The sequence below is a fragment of the Tursiops truncatus genome, chromosome 9 (genome assembly GCF_011762595.2).
Source record: "Tursiops truncatus isolate mTurTru1 chromosome 9, mTurTru1.mat.Y, whole genome shotgun sequence".
Taxonomy (NCBI): domain Eukaryota; kingdom Metazoa; phylum Chordata; class Mammalia; order Artiodactyla; family Delphinidae; genus Tursiops; species Tursiops truncatus.
This window is the reverse complement of record NC_047042.1, coordinates 60,877,838-60,905,384: the sequence shown is the minus strand read 5'-3', so window position 1 is coordinate 60,905,384 and position 27,547 is coordinate 60,877,838. Positions and strand designations below refer to the sequence as shown.

General features: G+C 40.3%; 1 protein-coding gene across 4 annotated transcripts in view; it reads left to right on the top strand.

Annotated features, from left to right (window-relative positions):
* PDE1C (phosphodiesterase 1C) overlaps window positions 1-27,547 on the top strand; it is a 600,432-nt gene that overhangs the window by 553,857 nt on the left and 19,028 nt on the right. For all 4 annotated transcript variants that reach the window (XM_073809804.1, XM_073809805.1, XM_073809806.1 and 1 more), the window contains one exon: window positions 18,763-18,831. In XM_073809804.1, the coding sequence (XP_073665905.1) occupies window positions 18,763-18,831 (69 nt within the window). The remainder of the gene's footprint in view (window positions 1-18,762; window positions 18,832-27,547) is intronic.

Here is a 27,547-nt window from a genome sequence, read left to right as displayed (position 1 = left end):
AGGGAAGCCCCCCATTGTATTTTTAAAGGAACCTGGTTTGACAGAGAGGATTACAATTTTTGAACTACTGGGGAAATGTGATTTGTCTTTTTTTTCTTAATACTGATGTTCAGGATTAAAATTAACTTTTTAGTATTCATGAAATATTTATCTGTTCTCCCCCTAGAAAAATTGTATTTTGTCAGATTCTTTGCAAGTGATTGGAGAAACACAAGTAACGATACACTTGTCAGAAGAAACTCTATTAACACTATAAAAAAATTCTTTAAAATAACAGCCACCTTTGAAATATGTGCCAAAACCAGGAGCTAGAGATGTCTCCATTGTTAAAGCCATTTTTTTTCAGTCGCCCACAAGCTAGGAGAGCTGTTAAAAATGCAATGTCAAGCAAGTATTGAAGCTTCTTCTTTGTGTTTATTCTTAGCCTTTTCCACCAAAGGACAGCCTGATCTCCACGTGATGATATCTGTATTTCATAAGTATTAGCCCTCTACAATATATGCCATTTTTATTCTATACCCTGGAGCTGCAGTGAAAACATGAGAATAAATGTTTGTTTTTTTCTTTCATTCATTTTGAATCTTTTATTGTTTTTCCTGAACTAATAAAATAGAGAAGAACACGAAGAGCAGTCAGAATGTTTCAGACCTAAAATCCCAGCCTCACTTAACTTTCTCAGAAGGACTTCCTTAATCTCTGGTTTCTTGTTAGCTTCAAAAATAGCAGATTCAGGGCTTCCCTGGTGGCGCAGTGGTTGCGAGTCTGCCTGCCGATGCAGGGGACACAGGTTCGTGCCCAGGTCTGGGAAGATCCCACATGCTGCGGAGCGGCTGGGCCCGTGAGCCATGGCTGCTGAGCCTGCGCGTCCGGAGCCTGTGCTCCACAACGGGAGAGGCCACAACAGTGAGAGGCCCAAGTACCGCAAAAAAAAAAAAAAAAAGTACTAGGTTCTTAATACAGAGAGGAATGGCAGTAAAATACCTTTGGACAATGTAGGACAGAAGAATGGAAACATTCACATATTTTAAGTTTGGAAAGAAAAGCCATGCTACATAAAGGAAGAGAGGAGCCAGCAAAGTTAAAGAATAAAAGTTAAGAGGATCATTATTCTCAGTGATAGCACAGATTCCAAGGATCAAAAGAAAAGATGAAGAAAAATCACAAAGGTTGAACCTAAGAACTACTACCCTTTGTACAGTACTTATTCTTTATATTTGGATCCAATGGGCAAATTTTAGGAAATGATGGCATAGGCAAGGTTTCAGGAAGTTATATTCCTGCAAATTTATCTATCATCTATTTATTCTATCCATCCATCATCCATCCATTCATCCATCCAACAGTCCACCCATCTTAGCAGGGCTATAGCGTCGGTATTATATGCAGTAAAATTAATAGAGAATAATCCTAATATAATCATATCCTCTGTCATTTGGGGCAAGGAGAAAGCATGGATGCATATGTTGGGCTATTTGGTGGTAACCATTTAAAATACCTGTCTTGCACTTATGACCTAGAAGAGTGAAAACAATGCCTGGGTAAATCTTAACAGCTATCTCTCAGACAATGTTTGTTTTTTTGTTTTTAGTATTTCCTCATTATTAAGAAACAAAACCAAACCAAGACCTGCTTATAAGCCCCACAGAAATCCTACTACTCAACATTTAAAATTGGGTTTGGTTTTACCACATTTATTCTTCCCTGGGTTTTTTTTGTTTTGTTTTTTTCCTCTTTAGCCTTTTACAACTCTTTCTGTTGCTTACAGTATCACTTTGTTGTTTTCGTCGAAAGTTGACTCCATAGAGAGGCAGCTCTGGAAGGGTTTCTGGGACTTGAAAATCTGATTTAAATCCCAGCTCTGTGCTCAGCCAAGTCAGCTTACTTTTGAGCTTGGGTGATAGTTGAATCAGACTGTAAAAATATCAAACCCAAGACAATGAAAAATTAAAAGTGTTTACAGATGTTTTTAAAACCCAGTGCCAGATTCTATGAGGCCTGCCTCACAGATGGTCAGCTTGTGATCTAGTAATAAACATTATGATTGCTAAACACATTTTTAGAGTCAAATCAAACTCGAACTTTAAGCCTCTTTTTAAAACAACTATCTTTAAACCAAATGGTTTTCTGTAGCATCTCCACTTACCTTCAGGAGTAGCCTGAGAAGGGAGGAGTAAGGCCACATTGTTGTAAGTCTCCATCTCCTATTTTCTAAATTAAGTTGCTGGAACATTCTTGGCTATTCATTCCCTTAGAGTAAATACATTTCTGTGAATTCATACACCACACACTTCAGGCTTCAGAGCCCCCATGGCTACCCCTCTATGAGATGTGAGAAGTCTTTCTTCCAGGGGCGGGTGAGGAGGTGGCGCTTATTTAGATATTTTCTTGAATTTTCTCAAGTTGGGTGAAGATAGTTTCCATTTCAGTTCATCAGTCACTCTTAAAAAGATGAGGGAGTTTAACCACTTTTTGTGGCCAAGCCAACATAGACTTACAATCAGTGGAATTCAAAGCCGCTGTAACAAAAATAGTCGCGTAAATCGGATCAATACAGAGTGACTTCTCACATTTTGTTTTTAGATCCTCATTTTTATATACTTCGTAGTCTTACCCAATTTTTGTTTTAAATGCTTATGCAATTTTAGTTTACATTGAAAACATATACACAAAACCAAAACACAGCAGAGCAAGTCTATGCCATTTGAAGTTGAGGAGAGGAAGTGTGGAGTGAGGAGGTTTACAAACCATGTCAAAGCCACCTGGGTGGCAGGTGCTCTTTTCTCTGGGAGCTTAGTCCCACAAAGAGCCATGCACAGTGGGGCTATTTCTTCATAAGGAGTATACATTTTGGACATATCATAATTTGCTGTTGAATAAATTGTAAAATCAATGTAATTATGATTTCCTTTTTACGTCACACTATGAAAGTCAGGATTAGAAAAAGGTTGGAGAGTGACTTCCTATTCATCATTACACCTTTATCTGTCCCATCCACTTCATGCTTATTCAATTCACTTCCTTTCAATGAAAAACTAATGATTTGTTGAGCATGTGCTGTGTGTCAGGTATTGTACTACATTCAAGAGGAGTTATCAAGATAAATAAGATATTTTCCCTGCCCTCAAGGAGTCTACAGTCTGAGGTAGAATATCTTCCTGCAGATAGATATGCTACTAGCCACCATAGGGGTGAGTGCCCTAAGAGGAAGTTTTTTAGAGAAAGCATGTGTTTGGGAAGGCTGGGAACAGTCACTCAGGTCACAGACCCAGCTGCAGAGTATCTGCCTCTTGTTCTTTCATGTTGGTCGTATTCAATGACAGTGAACACAGGCACAGCTTAAACATACAGGCTGCCTTTATTTACCCCTTTTTGCCACTCCTTGACCAACTCCTTTCCTCTGTCCCTTGACCAGAAGGCCGAGGAGGGGCAGGTAGAGACCCACAGCCGGCCACTCCACCATTTCACCCATAAGCAATGACTAGCAAGGGAGGAAGATGTCCTCTCAGGGGCCTTTGGGTTCCATTCACACACCCTGGATGTACCTCTTCCACCCCTGGGACACAACAGTCTGGACAGCGGGCCTCTGCTAACCCAGGCTGTATGACACAAGAGGTGCATCACTTTCCTTCTTGGCAAATTGGAGCTCATTGGGTGTAACAGTGGTCCTTGTCAGCCATCTCCAGCTATCCGTCCTCACTTCCTTCCGACCAATCTATCATTTAGTAAAAGATTAACCTTATATCATCGTAACAATATATTGGGTTTTATATGTGAGGGCCTGGGGACATCTCTTAAGGTGATTAATACTATAATGACCATCTAAAAGGAGTCTCATTACCTATGACCCCAAATTGATAATGACAGGGCCAGAGCACTAAGAGGCCCTGTCTTGCAATTCCCTTGTGGCCCAACCTACATAGAGACAATCAGAAACAATGGAAAATTTCTAATCCATGATTTCAGCTTTTGTTTCACCTCTTTCCCTCCCTGGCAAGTTCCAATGAGGCAACTGGCAACTTCCCTCACCGATCCTACTAGAATCAGAGTAAAGTGATTGGCCAGAAGTTTTTCTTTTTTCTGTTATTTCTCCCAAATGGGTGAAGGTGCTAATGGAGAGTAAACACTCACAAGACCAGAATGAAGAAAGAGGAACCGCAGGAGGTCTGGGTCAGTGGCCCCTGAAAATTTGAGAATTGACCGTAATTACAATAGATCGGAAAGGGCTCTCCTGTCTCCCAACTGGTTTGTACCTAATTTAGACCAAGTCTTATTTAGGAGAGTGTTAGTCTTTAAAGTTGAATGGAAAATTTCCTTGTCCTCTAATGACTCCTAACATTTCTGGAGATGATGATGTTATTCTTTTTAAAGTCTCCTGTCCCTCTGGAACCTTGCGTAGGAGGGAATCCTCTCTCACTCTGAGGCATGCTGACTTGGAGAGCACACAGCACTTAGGGGAAGCAACCGTAATCATAATAATTTATGTTTGTTTGCTTTTTAAAAATCCTGTCCAAGTCTGTTGAGGTTACATGTTATCGAATAAGCCAGGTGAAAAGAAAATCCAAGGTGGTTTATTTCCATTCATGAGTCCTGTTTCAATCTTGGTCCTCCACCACCTCACTCCAGGCCCCGTAGAGACTTCAGGTGACTTATCCATTCGCACAGTGATTTCAGCTGGGGCGCATCTTGCCTTGAATCTTTTGGGGAAGCATTTGTTAAGCATATGCTGTGTGTCAGGCATTGCACTACATGCAAAAAGAGTTATAAAGATAAGATATTTTCCCTGCCTTCAAGGAGTCTATAGTCTGGGACAGAACATCTTCCTGCAGATAGCTATGAATCCTGATAGAGGAACGTTGCTTTGGTATGGAAATGATTGGGATTAGATGAATCCAATCCCACTGACCCCAGAGGCAAATTGACCAGATCAGATCTGGCAGTCACTGTCATCCTGATTGCAAAATAAGACGTCGTAAAACCCATACTGCATGAACCAAATATTTGATGCTTTAGTTTAAAGCAACTATTAAGGCTTCCAATGTAACCAGTGTTTAAAATTCTCCACTGAGATTTCCCCTTTATGAATAGAAGGATTGTGTTACAAAGGAGACAGCAGTGACTAGCATTGAAATGTGTAATTGATCCCTCTTTTTTTTGTCCCTCAGATTTTCTTCTCAGACCTGGAGGGTTGAGAAGGGGGGGAAAGGCAGCATTGACACTTTTCTTTTTCTTTTTCTTTTTTTCAGATTCAGAAGAGTAAAACACACCTCATAGACAATAAGAGAGGCTGCCAATGTCTTGCATCATTTTAGCTGAGCTTCTTCATTCTCTTCTCCTTCCACAAAGACCTGTATCTGGGGAAGGTGTACAACTTTCAGAAACAAGCCCCACCCCTGCACTTGGCCTTCTCTCATGCCATCTCCTCCCAGGAGATGACTTTCTTGGAGCTGGTTTGAGGTCTTAGAACTCTGGGGGAATCCCCCCAGCCCAAGCAAACAACACAACTTCCGATTTTTGCACAAACAGAAACAACACATGAAGGGACTTCCTCAGAATCCTTTGCTGATGCCCTGGCTTTCAAGGCACCTGTCTGGCCTGATGGGAACGGACATCCTGGAAACGCCGAGAGAGGCCTGAGAAAGCCACACACACACAGGACTTGCCACTGTATTTCTTTATGTGTTGTTATTTTTGCACTGGTTGCTGATGGTGGATGCAGCCAAGCTGGCCTTCATCGCAGCTAAGATGATGATTTCAGTCTCTGGTTGTTCCTTTCCTGAGTCAGGAACGTTCTTTCTCTCCAGTTTTCTTCCAGACTTAGAAATTGTTCCCATGCTTTTCTTCCCATTTATATAATATGAAATACTTTCTGTTTTATAAGAAAGGAGATTTTCCTCTTCTTTATTTGATGCTTAATTTACCTGTGCATTCATTAATGCAAACCTGAATGTTTCAGCTCGTGACCATATCGTTCAGGTGGGAAACCCAGTGTTTTCACTGAGTAGCATCCATGACTAAAGGTTACTGAATTTTTTACCACTGGCTGGTCCTCTTCTTTTGAATATTTATGGTTTGACCTAATTGTTCTTCTTTCTATTCAGGGAAGTGCTAAGGGAATTAGTATCAGGAAGATATGTCCAATAATTTTTTTTCATTTTAATGAGCCTTTAGAAATGCCAGATAGGAGATGATTAATAGCACGAATCAAAAATAAGAATAGTGGATGTCACAGGGAAAGAGACAAAAAGTACAGCCCCCTGAAACCAAATCAAGAATGGGATCCAGTGGAGTGCAAGTCAAGGAATTTTGTGGATCTAAGTGGTGTGATTTGAATGAAACTGATTCTTAAAATGGAATTGTGGTTCACAGAGGAATCTTTGAGTCCTTCCTAAGGGTAAATCACATGAATAGGCTGGTGATGGAAGAGGAATACAAATAGGAAGAGAGAGAGAGCCGGACGGTAGGCTTAACTGTATTCCTCGTTGCAGATTTAATTTCCACGTGGAAAACACAAAAGCAAACATTTAAAAACTCCTCTCAGTACTAAGGCAACATGTTGGTATTTCTTCAGACAGAAAGGAGACTGTGTATGTCGTCTACCAGGCCTTTTGTGTCACTGAAATATTCCCCAACAGAAAGATCTGGAGAACTCTGTGGTGTGGAATGCACAGTCGTGTACTGATATTTGAGCAGGGTTCTTAGATCAGATTTCCATTTTGCTTGGTAATAGCAGATTTTTCTGTTGCTTCTCCTGTTTTCCTAACAGTGACCACAGTAAGTCATGTGGTCACAAATTCAAAACAAGAGCTCAGCAGGTCAAGTAAATGAGTACAGCAAGCTGTAATATCAGAATGATTGCGATAAATGGTAATTCATCGTGGGCCTGGGTATCAGAGAGCCAGTGAGGAGCAGTAGGGGGGAAGTGGGGAGGGCATGCACTGCCCCAAGGGGGCAGTGGCTGGCAGCTACGGGATCAGTGCTATGTGGGAATGAGGGTCCTAGATACCTGAGATTTTATGTAAACCCCCTCCAAATTTTTTAATATTGGCGACTAATTCAGAAACTTACAAACACAGTGCTGGCCAAAGAAAACATCCCTATGAACTAACTGCATTCAATGCATGGGACATCGATTTGCAAACTATGCTCTTTGAGGTGGTTTTAAATAGAAGTGAAATACAACCAGTGCATGTCAGTTCTTAACCTTGGAACCTGAACTTTTGACCTCACTTCAATTCTGTATTTTTCTATGTAGAGCTTTGCAACCAATCAAACTAGAAAGGTGCAGCTTCCCTTTTATACTCAATCAAGACTAAACAATATTTGAAAAAGAAATAGGAATATAGCCGTTTTTTCTAGCACCAATAAAGATGGAAATGTTTTACATTTGCTTTAAGTCATTAATTTAGCTGGAAAAAGGTGGGCAGAGAATTTTATTCAGGATAGTACTCTGCTTGGAACTCTCAGCGTGGAAAAACAAAAGCATCATGTAACTCTTATTTTTAAATCCTTAGAAAGTGTTTTGAAGGGACATTGAGTAAAAAAGCAAAATTATCTATTTTTTTAAATAAAAAACAATGTATTACTGTGCTATAAATTGATACTGGAGCTGGTGAGACAACAGTATTGACTGGAAGAACATTATTTCCAGAGCTCTAGCTCACTTGCTGTGGTCTTTCCATTCTCTTGAAACAGCTTCCTCCAAGTTGAGCAGTGAAGTGGAAGACACATTCTTCCATTGCACGGATTGTGACACCTTACTCTGTGTTCCATGTCACTTAAAAAGCAAAGGCTTACACACCTGAGTTAAGAATTAACTGCTATGTGGGGAAAGTACTAGGGATATTCCCACCATTGACAAACCACCAGTTCTACATGTCCCTGAGTAGAAAGTGACAAATGGAGTTAGCCCTTGAGTTTGGGCCCCCATGTCACCAACTAGCTCTACAGCCAAGTTTTGTTGATGCAGTGTGTTTTGCTGCCATAATGACCGAACCATAGGCGGGTCTTTGTTCCAGCTTCTATTCACGCCCACCTTTCTTAGGTTATGAGCCCTCGTTGTTTATGGCAGCAGGCAAGAGACTCATTTCTAACCCATTAAATTCAAATGGATTTTCTTCCTATGTCCATTTCATTCCTGGAGCTTTTAAAAAGCATTGAAGACATCTGACAGTATCCCATTTAGGACCTGATATACTTAAACAATAAAATGATATCTAGACATCTGAGAGCCAAAGAACAATCTAGTGCATCTGTTCATTTCATTTGCAGAATTAAAGCCATTATATTATATTTTCCACCTGAAGTGATGCCTCTAGTAAATATGAAAAATAGAAAGTAAAGAGCATTATTATCACAAGATGTGAGACAGCAAATAAAAAGATGGAGACCAATATTGTAATCCATATTTTAGGAGTAAGGTTGCTGGTCTTCTAATGTCACTTCTGTCATGGATCAATTGTCTTTAGATAGATAGGAAGAATATGTAATATGTTTTCTTCTATTCTTAACCTTTCAGCAGAGACTTACATGGTAGAAATGACTTCATAACATTCCCCATGGAATAAGGAGGAAAACAAAAGAAAAAAGGCACAAAATCTTTTTCTCATAATGAGATAGAGAAGATTCTGAGATTAAAACCTATGTATGTAGCATTATGTCCCCCATAAAGGGGATTTTAGGAAATAAACTTCATTCTTATTGCAAGATTCCCACACATCCCAACAGGATTTGCACCACTGGCCCACCACAGGGCCTGGCATACAGTCAGCGTTCAGGAAACACATGCAGAACCGTCCAGCTGAATTCCACTAGCCACCTGTGAGTGCAAAGTTCAAGTTTACCTGAAAACGCACTCAACGTCTTCTGTATGTCAAGTGTATTGCTAAAGGCTTATCTTCTAAGTATGTGCAGACATACCCTAGTGACACAGATAGCTTATTATAAGGGACAGGAAATTGCAAGTAGTATGGGGGAAATTAGCAGTGCCAAGTTTATGAAAATAAAACTTCTCTATGGTTTTTGGGTTTAAGAAAAACAAATGAAAAAACAAAAACAGAAACAAACCAAAACAGGATTTATATGAAAATTCACTTCGAAAAGGAATGATGACACGATTACCAGTGGATTGATTTATAATCCAAGTTGTAACATTTAAAATCCAAAATAGACTTTCTTGAAGCGAGTAAAAGCATCTATATGTGCAGCCTGGGGAATCAGTGCTCTGCCAACATTATGGTCGGTATAGTACTGAACCACAGCAGAGTTGGATGTTAAAGAAATAACGTTGCAATAATGATGTTATATTGGCTCTTCTTTGTGAATAAGTGGAAAGTAATATTTGTAATTCATTGATAGTGATCCATGATTAAAGGCCTCGTTATCATTTAGAAAATGAACTTGAAAAAATTGTAATGAACAGCACAATATTTGTATAAAATATCCCTCTGAGAACCAAGAGACACATTATCTGCCAAGACCAGATGTCCGTTGTTAAGGTTTCCTCTCATCAAACACACTGGTGGGCACAGAGATGATGGCAGAATTAGAATGGTAACAGCCTGTAGGACATTAGACAGGGTTCATCTGATAAGTGAATTTGGGTCCAGGGAAGTTTAGAAAATGGGAAGAAGTCCTCTGGATGTTTTCATTGGACATTTGCAAAAGCCTGGATGCTCCTCCAGGAAAGCTGCAATAAACAACGATTGTTTCATCAAAAGAATATCTTGTTTTTACATTGAACAAGAGTGGGGTGCAGTGGGAGGCCTGGACTGAAAGGTTCATGAAAATCAATTTCAACATTATTAAGTCCCGATTATTTTAACTAATGCCCCTCCACCTCATCCATTTTTTTCTTTAAAATATTGGCAGACATATTTGAAATGAATTGACATTTATTCTGGCTTCTGTTCTCAAGCAGAAATGGATTGACACTGACAATGGCTGGCTTCACTAAATGAACTTGAACCCAGCCTAGATAGCCATCCACTGAACCAAGGGGTGGTGTGTGGGCCCTTCACCTCACTCAGGGCACACTTAGCCTCCATTGGGGAGATCTCACCATTTCTGGGGCTTAATGCTTGCTGTAGTAGGCCAGTCATTGCCATCTTGGAAGCTGTCAGCTTTGGTCAGCTTCAGTCATGTTTGCTGAACCTCACCCACGTATCTTCATGGAAGCTGGCTTTTGGACAACAGAAGCATTTCTCTGTCAGGTTACAGTGCAGGAGAACTCATTTAAAATAAAGCCCATTAAAACCCAATGGCTGTGGAATGGCTTTTCAATAGATTGCCCTGGAGGCATACCCTTGTACAGTTTTTGCTTCTCTGTGGTGATCTGTCTTGGGGTAGGTATTTGTGTACTAGTGTCCTTGTCTTTGAGTGGCTATATGTGTGATGGTACAGAATATAGTCGCACACCAACAAGCATAGATTTATAGTAAAAATCTACAGCCATAAGTATTGTCCAGTAACTGATTCTAGAGATAGAACTGTATAAATTTTCCTTTTTTCTTGCTTTGATGATATTTTTATAAAATTTTATATGCTGTAAAAAATTTTTTAAAATATTTGCTATTTTCATTTGTAGAGCTCGGTTAGGTTTTTATCAACTCTGGTGCCCGCTGTACAGCCAGATTCCTCCCTCCACCTAATCTCAGCATTCTCTCGCTTTTTCATACTTTTTCTCTCTCCTTATTTTCTTCGCTCATTTTTATACCTTTTGCAAATTCCTTCTTTTGCCTCTGTCCAGGCAAGCCATTCTGCTTGCAGCATCTTTTTAGCACATGGAAACACAAAATAATGGAAAGAACAAAATTATCTTGTTCCAGTGTGATCCACATGAGGAAAGGTTGTGGGCCAGGGATGGGGTATGAATAGATGGGGAGGAGGGAATAGTTTGGGGAAAGGAAGCAGGAAAAAGGAAATCCTCATGGGATATCCATTACCCAAAGTAAGGTGACTCACTTTGAGCCTAACATAATGCTCTTATTATCTCTCCTCAGTCTACGGCACAATTTTTGTACAGGGTTTTTCTCCTTAGGATGTTAAGCCCTCACCGTGGGCCTCTAGACCTTTCCTTACTAGGGCACTGGCCACCAACTCAGCTCATCTCCTCAGCCTGAGATCTTGCTGCTGTTCAGCTGGATTTCGGGGAGATGTCTGGATTAAAATCAAGAATGTTTAACAGGACTCAAAAGAGGGAGGCAAGCAGAATTAAAACCCCAAACCTCAATCCAAATCATGCCGAATAAATAGTTCTTTTCAGGAATAAGGAAGGTATTTCTAGATATGTTCTGAGAAAGCTCTTCCAAAAGGGAAGATGATAGAAGGGACTTTGTATTTTATGGCAGTGATAGAATGTACTTCCATGATGTGAAATATGTTTTTAGCAGATAAAATGCAGGTTGCAATTTGCAAGAGAATGACCATCCATTTTAAGAAAAGTGTTTTGTTCCCTGTGATGCTGGTCTGTACTAAAAGAAACTATTCAAATGCCATAGCCTCACATCTCTAAATGCAAAAATAAATCATAGGGATTCATGTAAAACAGAATATGCTAAACTGCTCTCAATAAATTATGTGTTTATTGTAAATCTTTTTTGCACAGATGAGGCAGACAGTCCCTCAATGTATAATTTTCCGCCAGCATCTAGTAATGAATAAGTACTTGTATGTTCTTCTGATTACCAAATAAAAACAATGAGTTAACCTCTCTGTTGAAATTTGAAAAATGAAAAGGCTGTTTTTCTTCACTTTAATGTTTTTCATTGTTGTCAATGTTCTGTCCCAGATAGGAGGCTGTCCAGACTCACTCAGCCATCTGTCTCTTTTGTACTCTTCCAAATGCCAAGCAATATCCAGGTACCAAGTGCTTTTGCCTGCACACTGAAGATATACACAGTGTATCGCGTCTCATATAATCTTTTTTGAGGGATGAGTGGATGGGCTATCAGAAGCTCCTTGGAGGCATAAGAAATGTCAGTGTTCCAGGAATTAGGCTGGCTTCCATATGTTCAGTTTTCTTCTGGGTACCACGATACGGTTTTACATTCCTACGATGCTAGTTTTTGAATTCCAAACATTTTTTCCTTTTCCTTCTCCCTCAGGTAGAAAGGGCTACCTGGCAATATTTTCTTTCTCTCCAGCTACAAACATAGGGAGTCTGACGAGGGACTAGTCATTACCCCTATTTGTGAGCATACATACATGGTTTAATATAGTGAATGGCGTCCAGCCTTCAAACCAGCCACTAAGAGGCACCCCTAGTGGTGATGGTGCATATTACACAAGTACCACCCCCTTATCTGGACCACCTCTGTATGTTGTTCCTCTGCAGTAACTCCACTGGGTTATTACTGACTAAAGAGCCTGGGATGTTCCTCCCAAGCGGCCATGCATTGAAACACTTTTTTTTTCAATTCCTTTTTTTTTTTCCTGAGAGCCAAAAACAGAACTTATGTTGAAAAATATAGAGAAGTATAATAAAATTAAAATCACTTGTAATACCCCATTCAGTGTCAGTTCTTTACTTCCCAATGGTCTTTTGCTATGTGTTTTTACACAGTTGAGGCCATACAGTACAATATATTTAATTTTGTATTATGGTTTGTTCTCATAACATTGGATTGTAAGCATTACCCATTTAAAAAAACTCTTTACTAATATAATTTCAATTGCAACATAATTTTTCATTTTGTGGCTCTAGTGAAGTTTACTTAACTGCCTGTCTGCTGTTGGACAATTAAGTTATATGCTTTTATTTTCTGAAGTTGTAAATAACAGCAGCGGGACTCTTTGTACATAAGGGTTTGTCGCATTTCTGAATATCTCCATTGGAAGAATTCTTAGAATACTGGGTCAAAGGTCGTGGATCTTTTCTCAGACTCCTCATTCATATACCCAATCCCGAGGCATATCCAGATATTTAAACGGCCATATTTAAATAGCATATAACGTTGCATGTCTGAATAGCTCTTATGTTTTTGATCATTGTTCTTTGTGATGAATAGAGATCAGGTCACACAAAAGAAAGCATGGTATTCATGTATTGTGGAGGAGAAATGTTATCAAACACTCTGCCTATGCTGCTCTAGCTTATACACTGTTGGAAAACAACTCTTAGGAAAGTACAAGAGGTGGGCTTGAAGCCCTCCAAACTTTCAGAGATTCCACAGTCCTAAGCAGAACGTGGACTTCTCTTGATGCCCTTTTGTCAAGGCTGCAAAGGGGCAAAGATAACGATTCATTTAGCTCGTTGATCTCTGCCACCCCCTAAACGGGACACAGAGAAAATGTTGGTGGATGTGCTCAGCAACGGTTATCAAATGTTGTGGGTGTCTAAAGGCAGACACTGCAATAGGCTAAAAGAAAGAGTGAAAATGCACAGTAGACTGACAGACACTTTTCCTACTTTAGTCCTTCAGCACCCACTTCTGCCTTGGGACCTGCTTGTGTTGTAACAACATTGCTATTGTTGGACCGTTACTAAGGATGACGCTAGGTCTCAAGGGCTTTTAAATCACCTTTTCCGGCAGGCTTGGGCCTGGCCGTGCTAATCTTACGTTGCAGAGGGAAATTAATTGAGGTCAAGTTGCCGATCATTGGGTTTAGTGCTACCCTCACGTCCTGAGTCTTAGGTGTGTGTATTTGCCCCAAGGCAGGCAGCCTTGGTTGTCACTTTCATCCTCTTCTCCAGACTCCTGATGAATTGGATTTGTTGCCCTTTAGCTGAACCAACCAAGGACATTAATTTGAAATATCTGAAAGCTATTCGTTTGTCAAAAGATACTTCCAGTCACACAAGCTGCTGTGTTGACATCTCTGCCCCGAGCTGACTGATTGGGTTGTTTACTCCTTGAACATTCACATGCTCTGGGTCAAGGACAATGTAATGCGTGACCTTAAAGTGCTTCTCTCCCAAAGATGACATATTAGCTACTGTACACACACACACACACACACACACACACACACACACACACACACCCCTTTCTTTTGAATATAAACTGATAACACACACTCTGTCGCACTTCAGTTTGCTAAGTTCTCTCACTTTGTCCTCACAATGACATCCTGAAATTGATGTTTTTAAATTTTTATAGATGAGGAAAATGGAACTTAGCACAATGTCAGCACTGATGCAGTTGTTTATTCATGTTTTTATTTTCCTTACCTCATTTACAAAATATTTCAGAAGTCTAAAATCACATAAATATGACCAATTTGCTTTTAAAAAATGAAGGCTGCAGAATAAAACCAGAGGCAGGAAGTCAAGCTAGTGTAGATTGAGTCAAACAAGGCAAACTTTAGTGTACGGTCATGCAGGCTGAATAGGCCTCCCCAGTTCCCAGCATTAGATCATAAATTGGGTCTGAGTTTCCGGGAAACCTAAATAAAAATGAAAAGAAACCATTTACAAGATTCACATCATTCATGAGGATAAAGCACGCCAGTTCCTCAGAAGAAAGAACACTTCCCTTACAGCTGAAAGAAATGTCTTCCACAGGTATTCACTGGGTACATTGCTTCTCACTCCTGGCTGCAGACAGGCTTACCTGGGCCCCATCCCAGATCAGTGAAACGGCATGTCTAGGGGGAGGCCCAGGTATCAGCATATTTTCTTTAGAACTCCCCAGACCATCCTAATGTGGAGCCAGGATTGAAAGGCACTTACAGAGTGAATTCTGAGTCACTCACAGAGCAGCATCCCAGGTAGATTTCTATAATAAATCCCAGAGTGAGGTTTATGTGTCCACCAGCCTGGAACAGTAGGGGTCAGTTTGAAAGCTGATCTGAACATGGATCTTCCAGCTCAATTTCTGATGTGTTCCCTGGGAATGGGAGCAAGGGAGGGTGAAGGGTTTTAGAAAATGAAACTTAGATAAGCTGAGTATTATTCCCACGAACGGAACTTTGAGTAAAGTGATAAGTTATTTGGTGGCTATGGAGTGGAAGATGATTTCAGGGACACAATCTGACTTAACAGGGAGCCCATGGGAGGCTGACTCAGAGCCTAACCACCCCCAGTGGTCCATGGAGCCACCTGATGGTCTGGAGAAATTGCCAACAGGTTTATTTTATGCGTCTCTGCCTGCTACCTGTTTGTGACTCACGATTAGGAGAGGCGCACGTGGTTTCTCCCTTTTCCTGATATATTGGGCATTTCGTCAAGCATACAGAGAAAATAACCGCATTGGTAGAGGGCTTGCAGCTCTGCTTTTCCACTGACCCACGGCCCCCAGAGTTTTCTGTCTCATTCACTATCTGCAAAGGAGACACCAAGGGAATGAAAAGCTGCCCCAAGAAAAATCCATCAAGCTTCAGGCTTTGGGAAGCTCATGATAGGTCATTAAAAAAAAAATTATTTATTTTATTTTTATTTATTTTTGGCTGCGTTAGGTCTTCATTGCTGCATGCGGGCTTTTCTTTAGTTGCGGTGAGCGGGGCTACTCTTCGTTGCTGTGCACGGGCTTCTCATTGCGGTGGCTTCTCTTGTTGCAGAGCACAGGCTCTAGAGCGCAGGCTCAGTAGTGGTGGCGCACGGGCTTAGTTGCTGCATGGCATATGGGATCTTCCCGGCCCAGAGATCGAACCCGTGTCCCTTGCATTGGAAGGTGGATTCTTAAGCAGTGCGCTACAAGGGAAGTCCCTTGATAGGTGACTTTAATTGCGCCAAGCATTTCTATGAAATAACCTGGCAATAGTGAATATTTCTGCAGGTAACACCATTAAAAGCTTGTCGTCATTCAGTGCTTTGCAGTTTTTTAAGTGCTCATTTAGGTCACATTACATTTGATCTCTCAGCTTCATGAGGGTATCCGTGGAAAGCAGAGTGCCCTATTTTCCAGCAGTTAAAGAAGGAAATTTCTATCACATCAGGTTTTCCAAGCCTCCCTGAAGATCAGAATCACCTGGGACACTTGTGAAAGGTCCATGCCCCTCCAGAAATGCTGGCTCACTGGTGCTTGGCTGGGCTGGGGAATCTGGGGTTTTTTTCCTTTTTGTTAATAATCCCAGGTAGTTCTTATGTGTAGGCAAATCTAGGAAGACGGCACCTGAAGGAAACCTGGATAACGGATTGGTCAAGAAATAGCAAGAGTCATTGGGAAAAGTTTCTCTAGGTTTAAACTCTGAAGGATCTTGGCTTAAATTTTGCCCCCCAACATTCAGTAACTTTGTGAAAATTACTTACACTTTGTCTCCAAATTCCATAAATTAGGAATCATTCTATCATCAGAGAGTTAGTATCAGAAAAGATAACTAACGTACGTTTAATTGTCCGTTACTAATATGGTGCCTAGAACATGGTAGCTGCCTGACATGTGACAGTGACTGATGCTAATGACCAAGTGGCCAAATTGTGAGTCACACCTCTGAATAAAAAACCCTAAACTCTGCCTCCTTCCTAAAGCAGTGGTTCTTAACGGAGGGCAATTTTGTTCCTAGGGGACATTTGTCAGTGTCTGGAGGACATTTTTGATTATCACGACGGTGGGGGGCTTGGTTGGGGGGTGAGGAGGGGGTTTGCTGCTGACACCTAGCGGTAGAGGCCGGGGATGCTGCTAAACATCCTACCATGCACAGGACAGCAAAGAACGATGTGACAAAGTATCAGTGTGCATCTGTCGAGAGAAACCCTATCCGAAAGGGACAGTGAGACAAGTGAAACGTCCCGTGAGTGGAGGGATAAACACTTTGAATCATTGGCTTCCCCACCGTGGAGGTGGACCCAGTGGGACACAGGTTGTTTCTGGTGGGTCAGGAATGGCTATGGATCTGCACCCTGGTAGTGCCCTTGATCGGGGCTGGCTTGGTACATACTCAGGTCCACCATCCTTCCTGTAGGATACAGTGTGAGTGGCACCCCCTGGAGCTGTGCAGTGAGGCAGCCCTGGCCCGGACCCCACTTATCACTTTGGGTAAATCTTTTTTTTTTTTTTTTGCGGTTTGTGGGCCGCTCACCGTTGTGGCCTCTCCCGTTGCGGAGCACAGGCTCCGGACACGGAGGCTCAGCGGCCGTGGCTCATGGGCCCAGCCGCTCCGCGGCATGTGGGATCTTCCCGGACCGGGGCACGAACCCGCGTCCCCTGCATCAGCAGGCGGACTCTCAGCCACTGCGCCACCAGGGAAGCCCTGGGTAAATCTCTTTACCTCTAGTGTCTGAGCACCCCGTCTGGGGTACGTGTTGACCTGCAAACTTGTGGCTCCATTCCCTGGAGGTTCCCCTTCAGTGGGTCAGCAAATGACCCTGGAAGCCATATTTATAAAAATCACCCAACTCTTACATTCAGGGCATCTACAAGATCTGGAAAATGAAGACCTAAAAGTTCTGCCAGATATCACTTCTCTCACCTCGTGCAAATTAACAGTTTTTGTGGGTCTGAGGTGTTTGGATTAATTTCGTGTTCTCTATTTTTACTATTATTACTACTATGACTAACACTATTAACGGTACTTCCACTGCTAATAATAATGATAATAATAATTAACAGTAACACAGAATGTCAGGGGTAGTACCCTGTTCTTTAAGACTAAAATGGAACAGTCTCAAACACCATCCCTAGTGTATATCTTCACATCTCACCAGGTATTCCGGGGTTGGGAAAGCTTATCCCTCACCTGGACCCCAAGTTCCTGCTTCATCTGATGCCGAGATCAGTCAGTGTGTCCTCTTGTTATCTTTACCCATGACTGTGTTCACTCAGACTAGCACAACCTCCACTCACGCCAGGCCTCTGCATGGAAAGTAGACTTTACAAAAAGTTTGCGTAGGTTCAGGGGACTTGTGACAAATAACTTGACGTTAAATCATGCCTACCCTCTGCCTGAGAATTCTGTCTGCTTTTCTGCCAGCTCAGAGTCCAGGCGTTTGTCATGTTGCTGGATTCTGGCCTTCAGGCCTCTTTTGCCCCACTCTGTATGGCCAAATAAACAAAGAAACGAATGAATAAATAATATTTGCATTTATAGATAAAATATATATGTATATATGTGTATGTGCATTTTATGTGTATACATATATTGATGTATAAAATAATATATACGTGTATGTGTGTATAGGCATATATTATATATATACAAACATACACACACACACACACATATGTGTAAATGTTCTTTTGCAGAACAATTCACCTCGCTTCCTTTATTTCTCGCCAGAACACTTGGATGTAGTTGTTGTCATTTCCCTCGTTTTGCAGATGAAGACTTCATCTTCACAGCTCTTCAGAGGTTCCAGAGAAATCAAGTTTGTTGCTTGAGGTCCAATAGGGAGTAAAGGCTATAGGGACAAAGCAGAGACAAACCCCTGACTTCTCACTTCTAAATCCAGAACTTTCCCTTTCACAGCAGCAGTTCTCCACTCTGGCTGCACATTAGCATCACCTGGGGTGGGCTTTGAAAATCCAAATGCCAGAGCTCCAGCCCCGTACAATGAACACAGAATCTCTGGGTGTGGCGCTCAGGTAACAGCATATTTAGAACGCTTCCCTGGTGATCCTAAAGTGCACGCCTGCCTGCTCAGACCAGTCTGGAGACCGAGAACCATCACACGCACAGAGGTAATATGTGCGTGTACTGTGTTCCTGGCTTTTCTGGACCATGGACTATGCCCTGCTTTGCTTCCACACCCTCACCCAACCTTCTTCTCAATGTTGTCTTCAGACCCAAACTTTTGGATCATTTGATAACATTGCACGTGAGCATTTACCGGTCTGAAAAGTCTGTCCACAATCCTATTCTTTCTCATCCTCTCTTTCCTCTTTACAGGCACAAAGAAGCATTCTCATGGCTCACCAGCCCCAAGCACTAGCTCCACTAGTCGCCTTACCTTGCCAGGTGGGTAAATATCGTTGCTTCATAATCTTAGCTGATCACAGACAGCAGAGAGGACCCGTTTCTCAGGAGTTGAGTTTAGCAGTTGATAAGTGGGGAATCTGGCCCCTTGTGTATCCTGTTGACCCCATGTTATCAGAGGGCTTTGTCTCTGATATCCACATTTGTAAGGTTCTCCCAAGAATGGACATAACATATTCATAGTTGGTTCACAATCTCTCCTGCTCACTGATGGAAAGAGTAGAATCTTGATCTTCCTTAAGGTTCATCGGGACATGCTGTGCAAGTATTTCTTTGAGAGGCAGGTGGCATAGGGGGAAGAATGAATTTTTGGTGAGAGAGAGAGACTTGGGTTCAAATCTCAGCTTTGCCATGTTCACACTGTGCAGGCTCACTACACTTATTCAGCTTCTTGGAGCTTCTGTTTTCTCATCTGTCTGCATGATAATAAGAATCAGAAACAATACTCATCAATTTAACATAGTACTGACTCATAGAGGGTGCTCATAGCGAGTATCTACTATTGAGAAATAAGGAGGTCACGGACGATCTGTACTGGATCCTATCTAACATTTACTAGAAAATTTTAAGCATTCATGACAATCCTGTGTAATCACTATTTAATATGAGAGGTACCTATTGGTCACTGTCTCCATGCATAGGCTTACATTCTCTATGCAAATTAGGTTCCAAGTAAAACTTGGAAAAACACATTTATTTGGAGGGAAGGAGAGATTATAACAGGTAAATATGGACATTGTAGAAAAATCGAAAAATAATACAAATTAAAAGAAGGAAAGATGTTGCCAAAATGCTACCACTCAGAGCTAATCAAGATTACCTCTCCTTCCAGTGTTTCTTAAATACCTTTTTCTTCCTAGATTGAGATTATACTCTACATGGAGTTTTGTTTCCTCCCTTTTAAAATTTACTATTACATTATGAGCTTCCCCCCATGTTATTAAATATTTTAAAAATATTTCAGCGATTGACTAACATTTCATATGATTATGCCACAATTTATTTATATACAGCATCCATGGAATTGGTTTCAGGACTACCCAGAAATACCAGAATCCATGGATACTCAAGTCACCCACAGTTAACCCTCCATCACTGCAGGTTCCACATCTGTAGACACAAGGGGCCGACTGTATTCATCAATAATCTGGCATTTATATAGCTTGCCTTTTTATCATTAATAACTTTACGTTCTTGTACATAAGTCTTCTTCTGAGTCCGTAAGTATGGGTTTAGGACAGATTCCTGTAGGTACAATTACTGACTCAAAGAGTATGTACATACTTAGGTTCTTGACCCATTATTGTCAAAGTGATTTCCAGAAAAGTAGTATTATTTTATACTTTTAGCAATGAGTTTGCCTTTTCTCTTTGCTCTTGCTACTGCTAACATTGATACTTCACTAATTTGATAAGAAAAATTATATTCATATTTTGTTTGCATTTAGTTTATCTTTAAAAGACTATGTTTTCTAATGTTAATTTATCTTTTACATTGTTTCTTTGGGGAATTTCCATGTTTCATCCATTCAAAGAGAGACAGTGACTTGCGTTGTAGCTACTCTGAAATAGGAATGTTTTGCAAGCAATGGGGTGTTATAATTGAATTAACAGCATTTTTTTCTTGATTGTACATGAAATAATAGTTCACTTTATAATCAGTGGCATCTTAGATTAGCTGAAATATAATCTATGTCCATCTGCCTTTTCAGCCTCAACTTAATGCAGTGTCCCTACCCCAGTCCAACAGCTGGACTCAGTGTCCACTGAGTAGCCCCTGAACTTACTTGCCTCTCACTCTGCCTAGAACAGTCTTTACCCTTTTCTCCCCTGGTTAATTTCTCTTTGCAGTCTCTCCAAACTATCTAGGTAGAATTAATGCTGACGTATAATTATTTGCTTATAAGTCCTTTAACCATTGATCGGTGGCTTTTTCAAGGGTAGGGACTGTCTTATTCTTTTTTGTCCCAGTGCCTGCTGAGGTGACAAGCACATATTTTGTGCTCATAAATGTTTATGAGGCCGGGTGCCCTGGTGTGTGAGTGAGCATTATCCAAGTTAATTTATGACTAGGTAGAAAGCAGCCGTCCTCAGAAGAAGGCTCATCTTGGAAATTGGATTTGTATCAACTATACTAACTTACAGCTATACAACTATAACTATACAACTATACTGACTTTTTTAGTACTGAGTAGACCTTGCTCTGTAGTCTCTGGAAGCCCATTTCATCTTGTCCCTGTTTGTGGTTATTGTGCTCTTAGGATTATAGTCATCATGAGGAAAACATTTCTAAACCCAACAACTTCAGTGTGTAGTGATGGTGTTTGCTCTTCTTTGTAAAGTCATAACATTCCTGGGTCAGGTGGGACCTCTGACATACTGGACATCTGCACGAACATGTTCCCGCCTGCTATGCCAGGGACCTATTGCTGGCCTGCTGGGATTCTAAGACCTCTGAGTCAGAGTCTCAGCCACCCTGTCTTTGGCCTTAGTTTTGCAGTCTAAAGTGGTCCCAAATTGGGTGTCAGGATCTGAGTTCCAACCACTTGAAAGCCTGTGGAGGTGGAGTGGGTCGTTCTCAAAACACTTGACATAATAAACCATGCTTTGTTTAGCAGACGCCCTCCACGTCATTCATAATGACAGCCAGCCCGCTGTTTCTCCTTGTGACCTCACGAACGCCACATGTTACCTCCCACAGTGCACATGCCTCTACCACAGGCTCTTGGTGCAGGCTGTCAAGCAACTTAAAATATGTCTTAGGATACTCAAAGAGCCAAACGGAGGAATAAAAATCCTTTAAAACCAATAAAGGAAAATTATGCTGAAGCCAAACAAGAACAGAGATATGCAAAAGAAGCAATCCAAAATCTGAAATGTTAAAAAGCAAACAAACAGGGCTTCCCTGGTGGCACAGTGGTTAAGGACTCGCCTGCCAATGCAGGGGACATGGGTTCGAGCCCTGGTCCGGGAAGATCCCACATGCTGCAGAGCAACTAAGCATGCAAGCCACAACTACTGAAGCCCGTGCGCCTAGAGCCTGTGCTCCACAGCAAGAGAAGCCACCGCAATGAGAAGCCCATGCACCACAACAAAGACCCAATGCAGCCAAAAATAAATAATAAATTAATTAATAATAATTTTAAAAAAGCAAACAAACATATAGTCATTGGGATTTTTTAAAAACAAAGAAAAACAAGTTGGTCGTATAAACTCAAGGTAGAACACAGCTGAAAAGAGAATTAATGTTGGAAGATAGTCCTTAGGACTTTATACCAAACATATTGTACAGATGGAACCATATAAAAAAAGAAAAGCAAGAGCTTGAACCATAAAACTCTTAGAAGAAAACATCCTTATGACCTTGAATTAGACAATGGTTTCTTAGATATAATACTGAAAGCCCAAGCTGCCAAAGAAAAATTAATAATACAACTTCATCAAAATTAAAAATGTTCCATTATCAAGAAAACTAAAAGAAAATTCATGGAATGAAAGAAAATATTTGCAAACCATAAATCTGATAAGGATTTAGTATCCAGAATATGTAAAGAATTCTTATAACTCAACAATAAAAAGACAAACAAGACAATTAAAAAGTGGGCAAAAGATTTGAAGAAACATTTCTCCAAAGAAGATAGGCAAATGGAACGTGAAAAGATGCTCAACATCATTAGTCATTAGGGAAATGCAAATCAAAACCACAGTGAGATACCACTTCACATGCACTAGAAAGGCAAGAATAAAAAAGATGGATAATAAGAAGTGTTGACAATGTTATGGAAACATTAGTACCACCATACATTGCTGATGGGAATGTAAATGGTGCAACTACTTTGGAAAACAGTTTGGCAGTTCCTTAAAATGTTAATCATAGAGTGACCATAACACCCAGCAGTTCTGCTCCTAGGTATGTTCTCAAGAGAACTGAAAACATAGGTTCACACAAAACCTTGTCCACAAATATTCATAGCAAGATTACTCATAATAGCCAAAAACTGGAGACAACCTAAATGCCCATCAACTGATGAATATATAAACAAAATGTGGTATATCCATACAATAGCTTATTATTTGACCGTACTAAAGGAAGAAAGTACTGATACAGTCTACAACATGAAAGAACCTTGAAAACATTTTGCCAAGTGAAAGGAGCCAGACACAAATGGCCACATATTGTATGATTCCATTTATGTGAAATATGCAGAATAAACAAATATATAGAGACAGAACATAGACTAGTGGTTACTAGAGCCTGGGGAGGGAGAAGAATGGAGAGTGAATTCTCATGGGTATGGGATTTTTTTTTATTGGTGAAGAAAATGTTTTGTAAACTGTCACTGTTTGCCGATGACATGATACTATACACAGAAAATCCTAAAGATGCCACCAGAAAACTACTAGAACTAATCAATGAATTTGGTAAAGTTGCAGGATACAAAATTAATGCACAGAAATCTCTTGCATTCCTATACACTAACAACGAAGATCAGAAAGAGAAATTAAGGAAACAATCCCATTTACCATTGCAACAAAAAGAATAAAATACCTAGGAATAAACCTACCTAAGGAGACAAAAGACCTGTATGCAGAAAACTATAAAACATTGATGAAAGAAATCAAAGATGACATATACAGATGGAGAGATATACCATGTTCTTGGATTAGAAGAATCAACATTGTGAAAATGACTATACTACCCAGAGCAATCTACAGGTTCAATGCAATCCCTATCAAATTACCAAGGGCATTTTTCACAGAAATAGAACAAAAATTTTTATAATTTGTATGGAAACACAAAAGACCCTGAATAGCCAAAGCAATCTTGAGAAAGAAAAACAGAGATGGAGGAATCAGGCTCCCTGACTTCAGACTATACTACAAAGCTACAGTAGTCAAGACAGTATGGTACTGGCCCAAAATATAGGTGACACCTATGGTCACCTTATCTTTGACAAAGGAGGCAAGAATATCCAATGGAGAAAAGACAGCCTCTTCAATAAGTGGTGCTGGGAAAACTGGACAGCTACATGTAAAAGAATGAAATTAGAACACTCCCTAACACCATACACAAAAATAAATTCAAAATGGATTAAAGACCTAAACGTAAGGCCAGACACTATAAAACTCTTAGAGGAAAACATAGGCAGAACACTCTATGACATAAATCACAGCAAGATCCTTTTTGACCCACCTTGTAGAGAAATGGAAATAACAACAAAAATAAACAAATGGGACCTAAGGAAACTCAAAAGCTTTCCCACAGCAAAGGAAACCATAAATAAGACAAAAAGACAACCCTCAGAATGGGAGAAAATATTTACAAACAAAGCAACTAACAAAGGATTAATCTCCAAAATATACAAGCAGCTCATGCAGCACAATATCAAAAAAACAAACAACCCAGTCCAAAAATGGGCAGAAGACCTAAGTAGACATTTCTCCCAGGTAGACATACAGATGGCCAACAAACACATGAAAAGATGTTCAACATCACTAATCATTAGAGAAATGCAAATCAAAACCACAATGAGGTATCACCTCACACCAGTCAGAATGGCCATCATCAAAAAATCTAGAAACAATAAATGCTGGAGAGGGCGTGGAGAAAAGGGAACCCTCTTGCACTGTTGGTGGGAATGTAACTTGATACCCCACTATGGAGAACAGTATGGAGGTTCCTTAAAAAACTAAAAATAGAACTACCATATGACCTAGCAATCCCACTACTGGGCATATACCCTGAGAAAACTATAATTCAAAAAGATACATGTGGACTTCCCTGGTGGTGCAGTGGTTAAGAATCCACCTGCCAATGCAGGGGACACGGGTTCGAGCCCTAGTCCAGGAAGATCCCACATGCCGCGGAGCAACTAAACCTGTGAGCCACAACTGCTGAGTCCACGCACCACAACCACTGAAGCCCGCATGCCTAGAGCTTGTGCTCTGCAACAAGAGAAGCCACCGCAATGAGAAGCCTGTGCACCGCAACAAAGAGTAGCCCACTCACCACAACTAGAGAAAGCCTGTGCACAGCAACGAAGACCCAACACAGCCAAAAATAAAAAAAAAATAAATTTATATCAAAAAATGGTCAACTTAAAAAAAAAAAGATACATGTACCACACTGTTCATTGCAGCACTATATACAACAGCCAGGACATGGAAGCAACCTAAGTGTCTATCAACAGATGAATGGATAAAGAAGATGTGGCACATATATAAAATAGACTATTACTCAACCATAAAAAGAAACGAAACTGAGTTATTTGTAGTGAAGTGGATGGACCTAGAGTCTGTCATACAGAGTGAAGTAAGTCAGAAAGAGAAAAACAAATACTGTATGCTAACTCATATATATGGAAACTAAAAAAGCTGTACTGATGAACCTAGTGGCAGGGCAGGAATAAAGACACAGACATAGAGATGGACTTGAGGACACAGGGGTGGAAGGGAAAGCTGGGATGAAGTGAGAGAGTAGCATGGACATATATACAGTACCTAATGTAAAATGGATGGCTAGTGGGAAGTTGCTGCATAGCACAGGGAGATCAGATCAGTGCTCTGTGACCACCTAGAGGGATGGTATGGGGGGGGGGAGGGAGGCTCAAGAGGGAGGGGATATGGGATATATGTATACATATAGCTGATTCACTTTGTTGTACAGCAGAAACTGACACAACATTGTGAAGCAATTATACTCCGATAAAGATGTGAGAAAAAAAAAAGAAAATGTTTTGTAATTAAATACTGGTGATGGGGCTTCCCTGGTGGTGCAGTGGTTGAGAGTCCGCCTGCCGATGCAGGGGACACGGGTTCGGCCCCGGTCCGGGAAGATCCCACATGCCGCGGAGCAGCTAGGCCCGTGAGCCATGGCCGCTGAGCCTGCGCGTCCGGAGCCTGTGCTCCACAACGCGAGAGGCCACAACAGTGAGAGGCCCGCGTACCGCAAAAAAAAAAAAAAAAAAAAATTGGTGATGATTGCACAACCTTGTGAATAAAATAAAAAGCACTGAACTGTACACTTCAAATGGTGAATTATATGGTATGTGAATTATATCTCAATTTTAAAAATGAAAGAGCATGGAAGATAGATAAACAGCTCTAAAGGCTCAAATTCCTAGACAGTAAATGCACCTCACTTGCCATACCTAAGTAATACCAAACACATACCGAAATGCATTGTGTGAGATTGTTCCAAATTATGTCAAGGGTGAGAAAATATTAAATGCTATAAGAAGCTGGTTATGTTCAAGGGAGCTGCGAGCAGGTTGCCTGTAATAAAATGACAACCAACTGACAGCAAAATTTGCGTTAGCAACAGCAGATGCCAAAAGACAATGAAGATATATCTTTCATAGGCTGAGGGAAAATAAAGCATTATATAATAGCTAAAATAGCTAAATTATTAGTTATGAATGAAGGCAAAGTAAAAACATTTTAGGTTTACCATGACATAATTTAGCACTCCAGACTTCACTAAAAGAAGTATAAGGGACATACCTCAAGAGGAAGAAAGGTGAACCCAAAAGCAAAGTGTGAGAGACAGGAATTAATGGTGAGCACACAAGTAAATAAAGCATGTTGGTAAATGTGAGTAATTAGTCACCATAAAAATAATGTCCATATTTTTTGCGTTAAAATAGGAAACAGAAGCTATAGATGGAAGAGGGGATATTTAAGAGGGAGTTAAGGAATGCTAAGATCTATTCTGTCTTCGGGCAGAGCTTTGTAATTTTGTAACTTTTTTTGCAACACAAAGAATCATCAGTAAAATAATAGAAATATAACCTATAGCATCTAAGTCAGCAAATGAACAACAACAAAGAAAGGGAATACAGAAAATGTATCTACTTGATATAAGGCAGAAAGGAAAAAAAAAGAAGCAAGGAATAAAGAATGATTATAAAATTAGAGAGTAGAATCAAGTCCAAAACTATCAGTAATAAGAATAATTGCAAATGGTTCGAACTCTGCTCTTAAAATACAGAAATTTGGATAAAAAAACCAAAATCCAGCCCTGTCCTTCTTTTAAAAGAAACACTTTTAAGAAAAACTCCCAGAAAGTCTGCTAATGTATGGCAGAAGAAATTCCATGCAAAATATAAAGCTAGTTCTTTGAAAAGCATCATCCATTTTAACATCTGTACAATATCCTATTATATAAATGTGCTACAGGATGTTTAATCATTTTTCTGTCGATGGTGGTTTTCCATTTTTTTTGCTGTTGCAAACAATGCTCAACATAATGTTGGGCAAGAAAAGCAAGTTTCAATAAGATTTATACCATCTAACGCAATTTGTATTATCTTTAAAAAACAAGCAAAAATAAAAGTAGATATTTTATGGTTGCATAGAGATGCAATAATTGAACGACTATATGCACAGGAATAATAAACATCAAATTCTGGATGTTTTTTTGTGGGGGGAAGGGAAGGGTATATTAGGTACTTAAATTCTACCTTGGTATTTAATCTCTTTAAACAAATTTTTGAACAAATACGCAAAATGTTAAGATCTGCTTAAACTGTATTGAGAGAGTACCTGGGTATTTGTTATATTATTAATTATAGTTTCTGTTTGCTCAAATATTATATATTAAAGAATTTCCTAGTGAAAAACCTGTGACTGTCTTCCGAGACAGTTTTGTTTGTCACATGTGTCAGTCCTGAAGCCACCAGAGACCACTTCATTAAAGA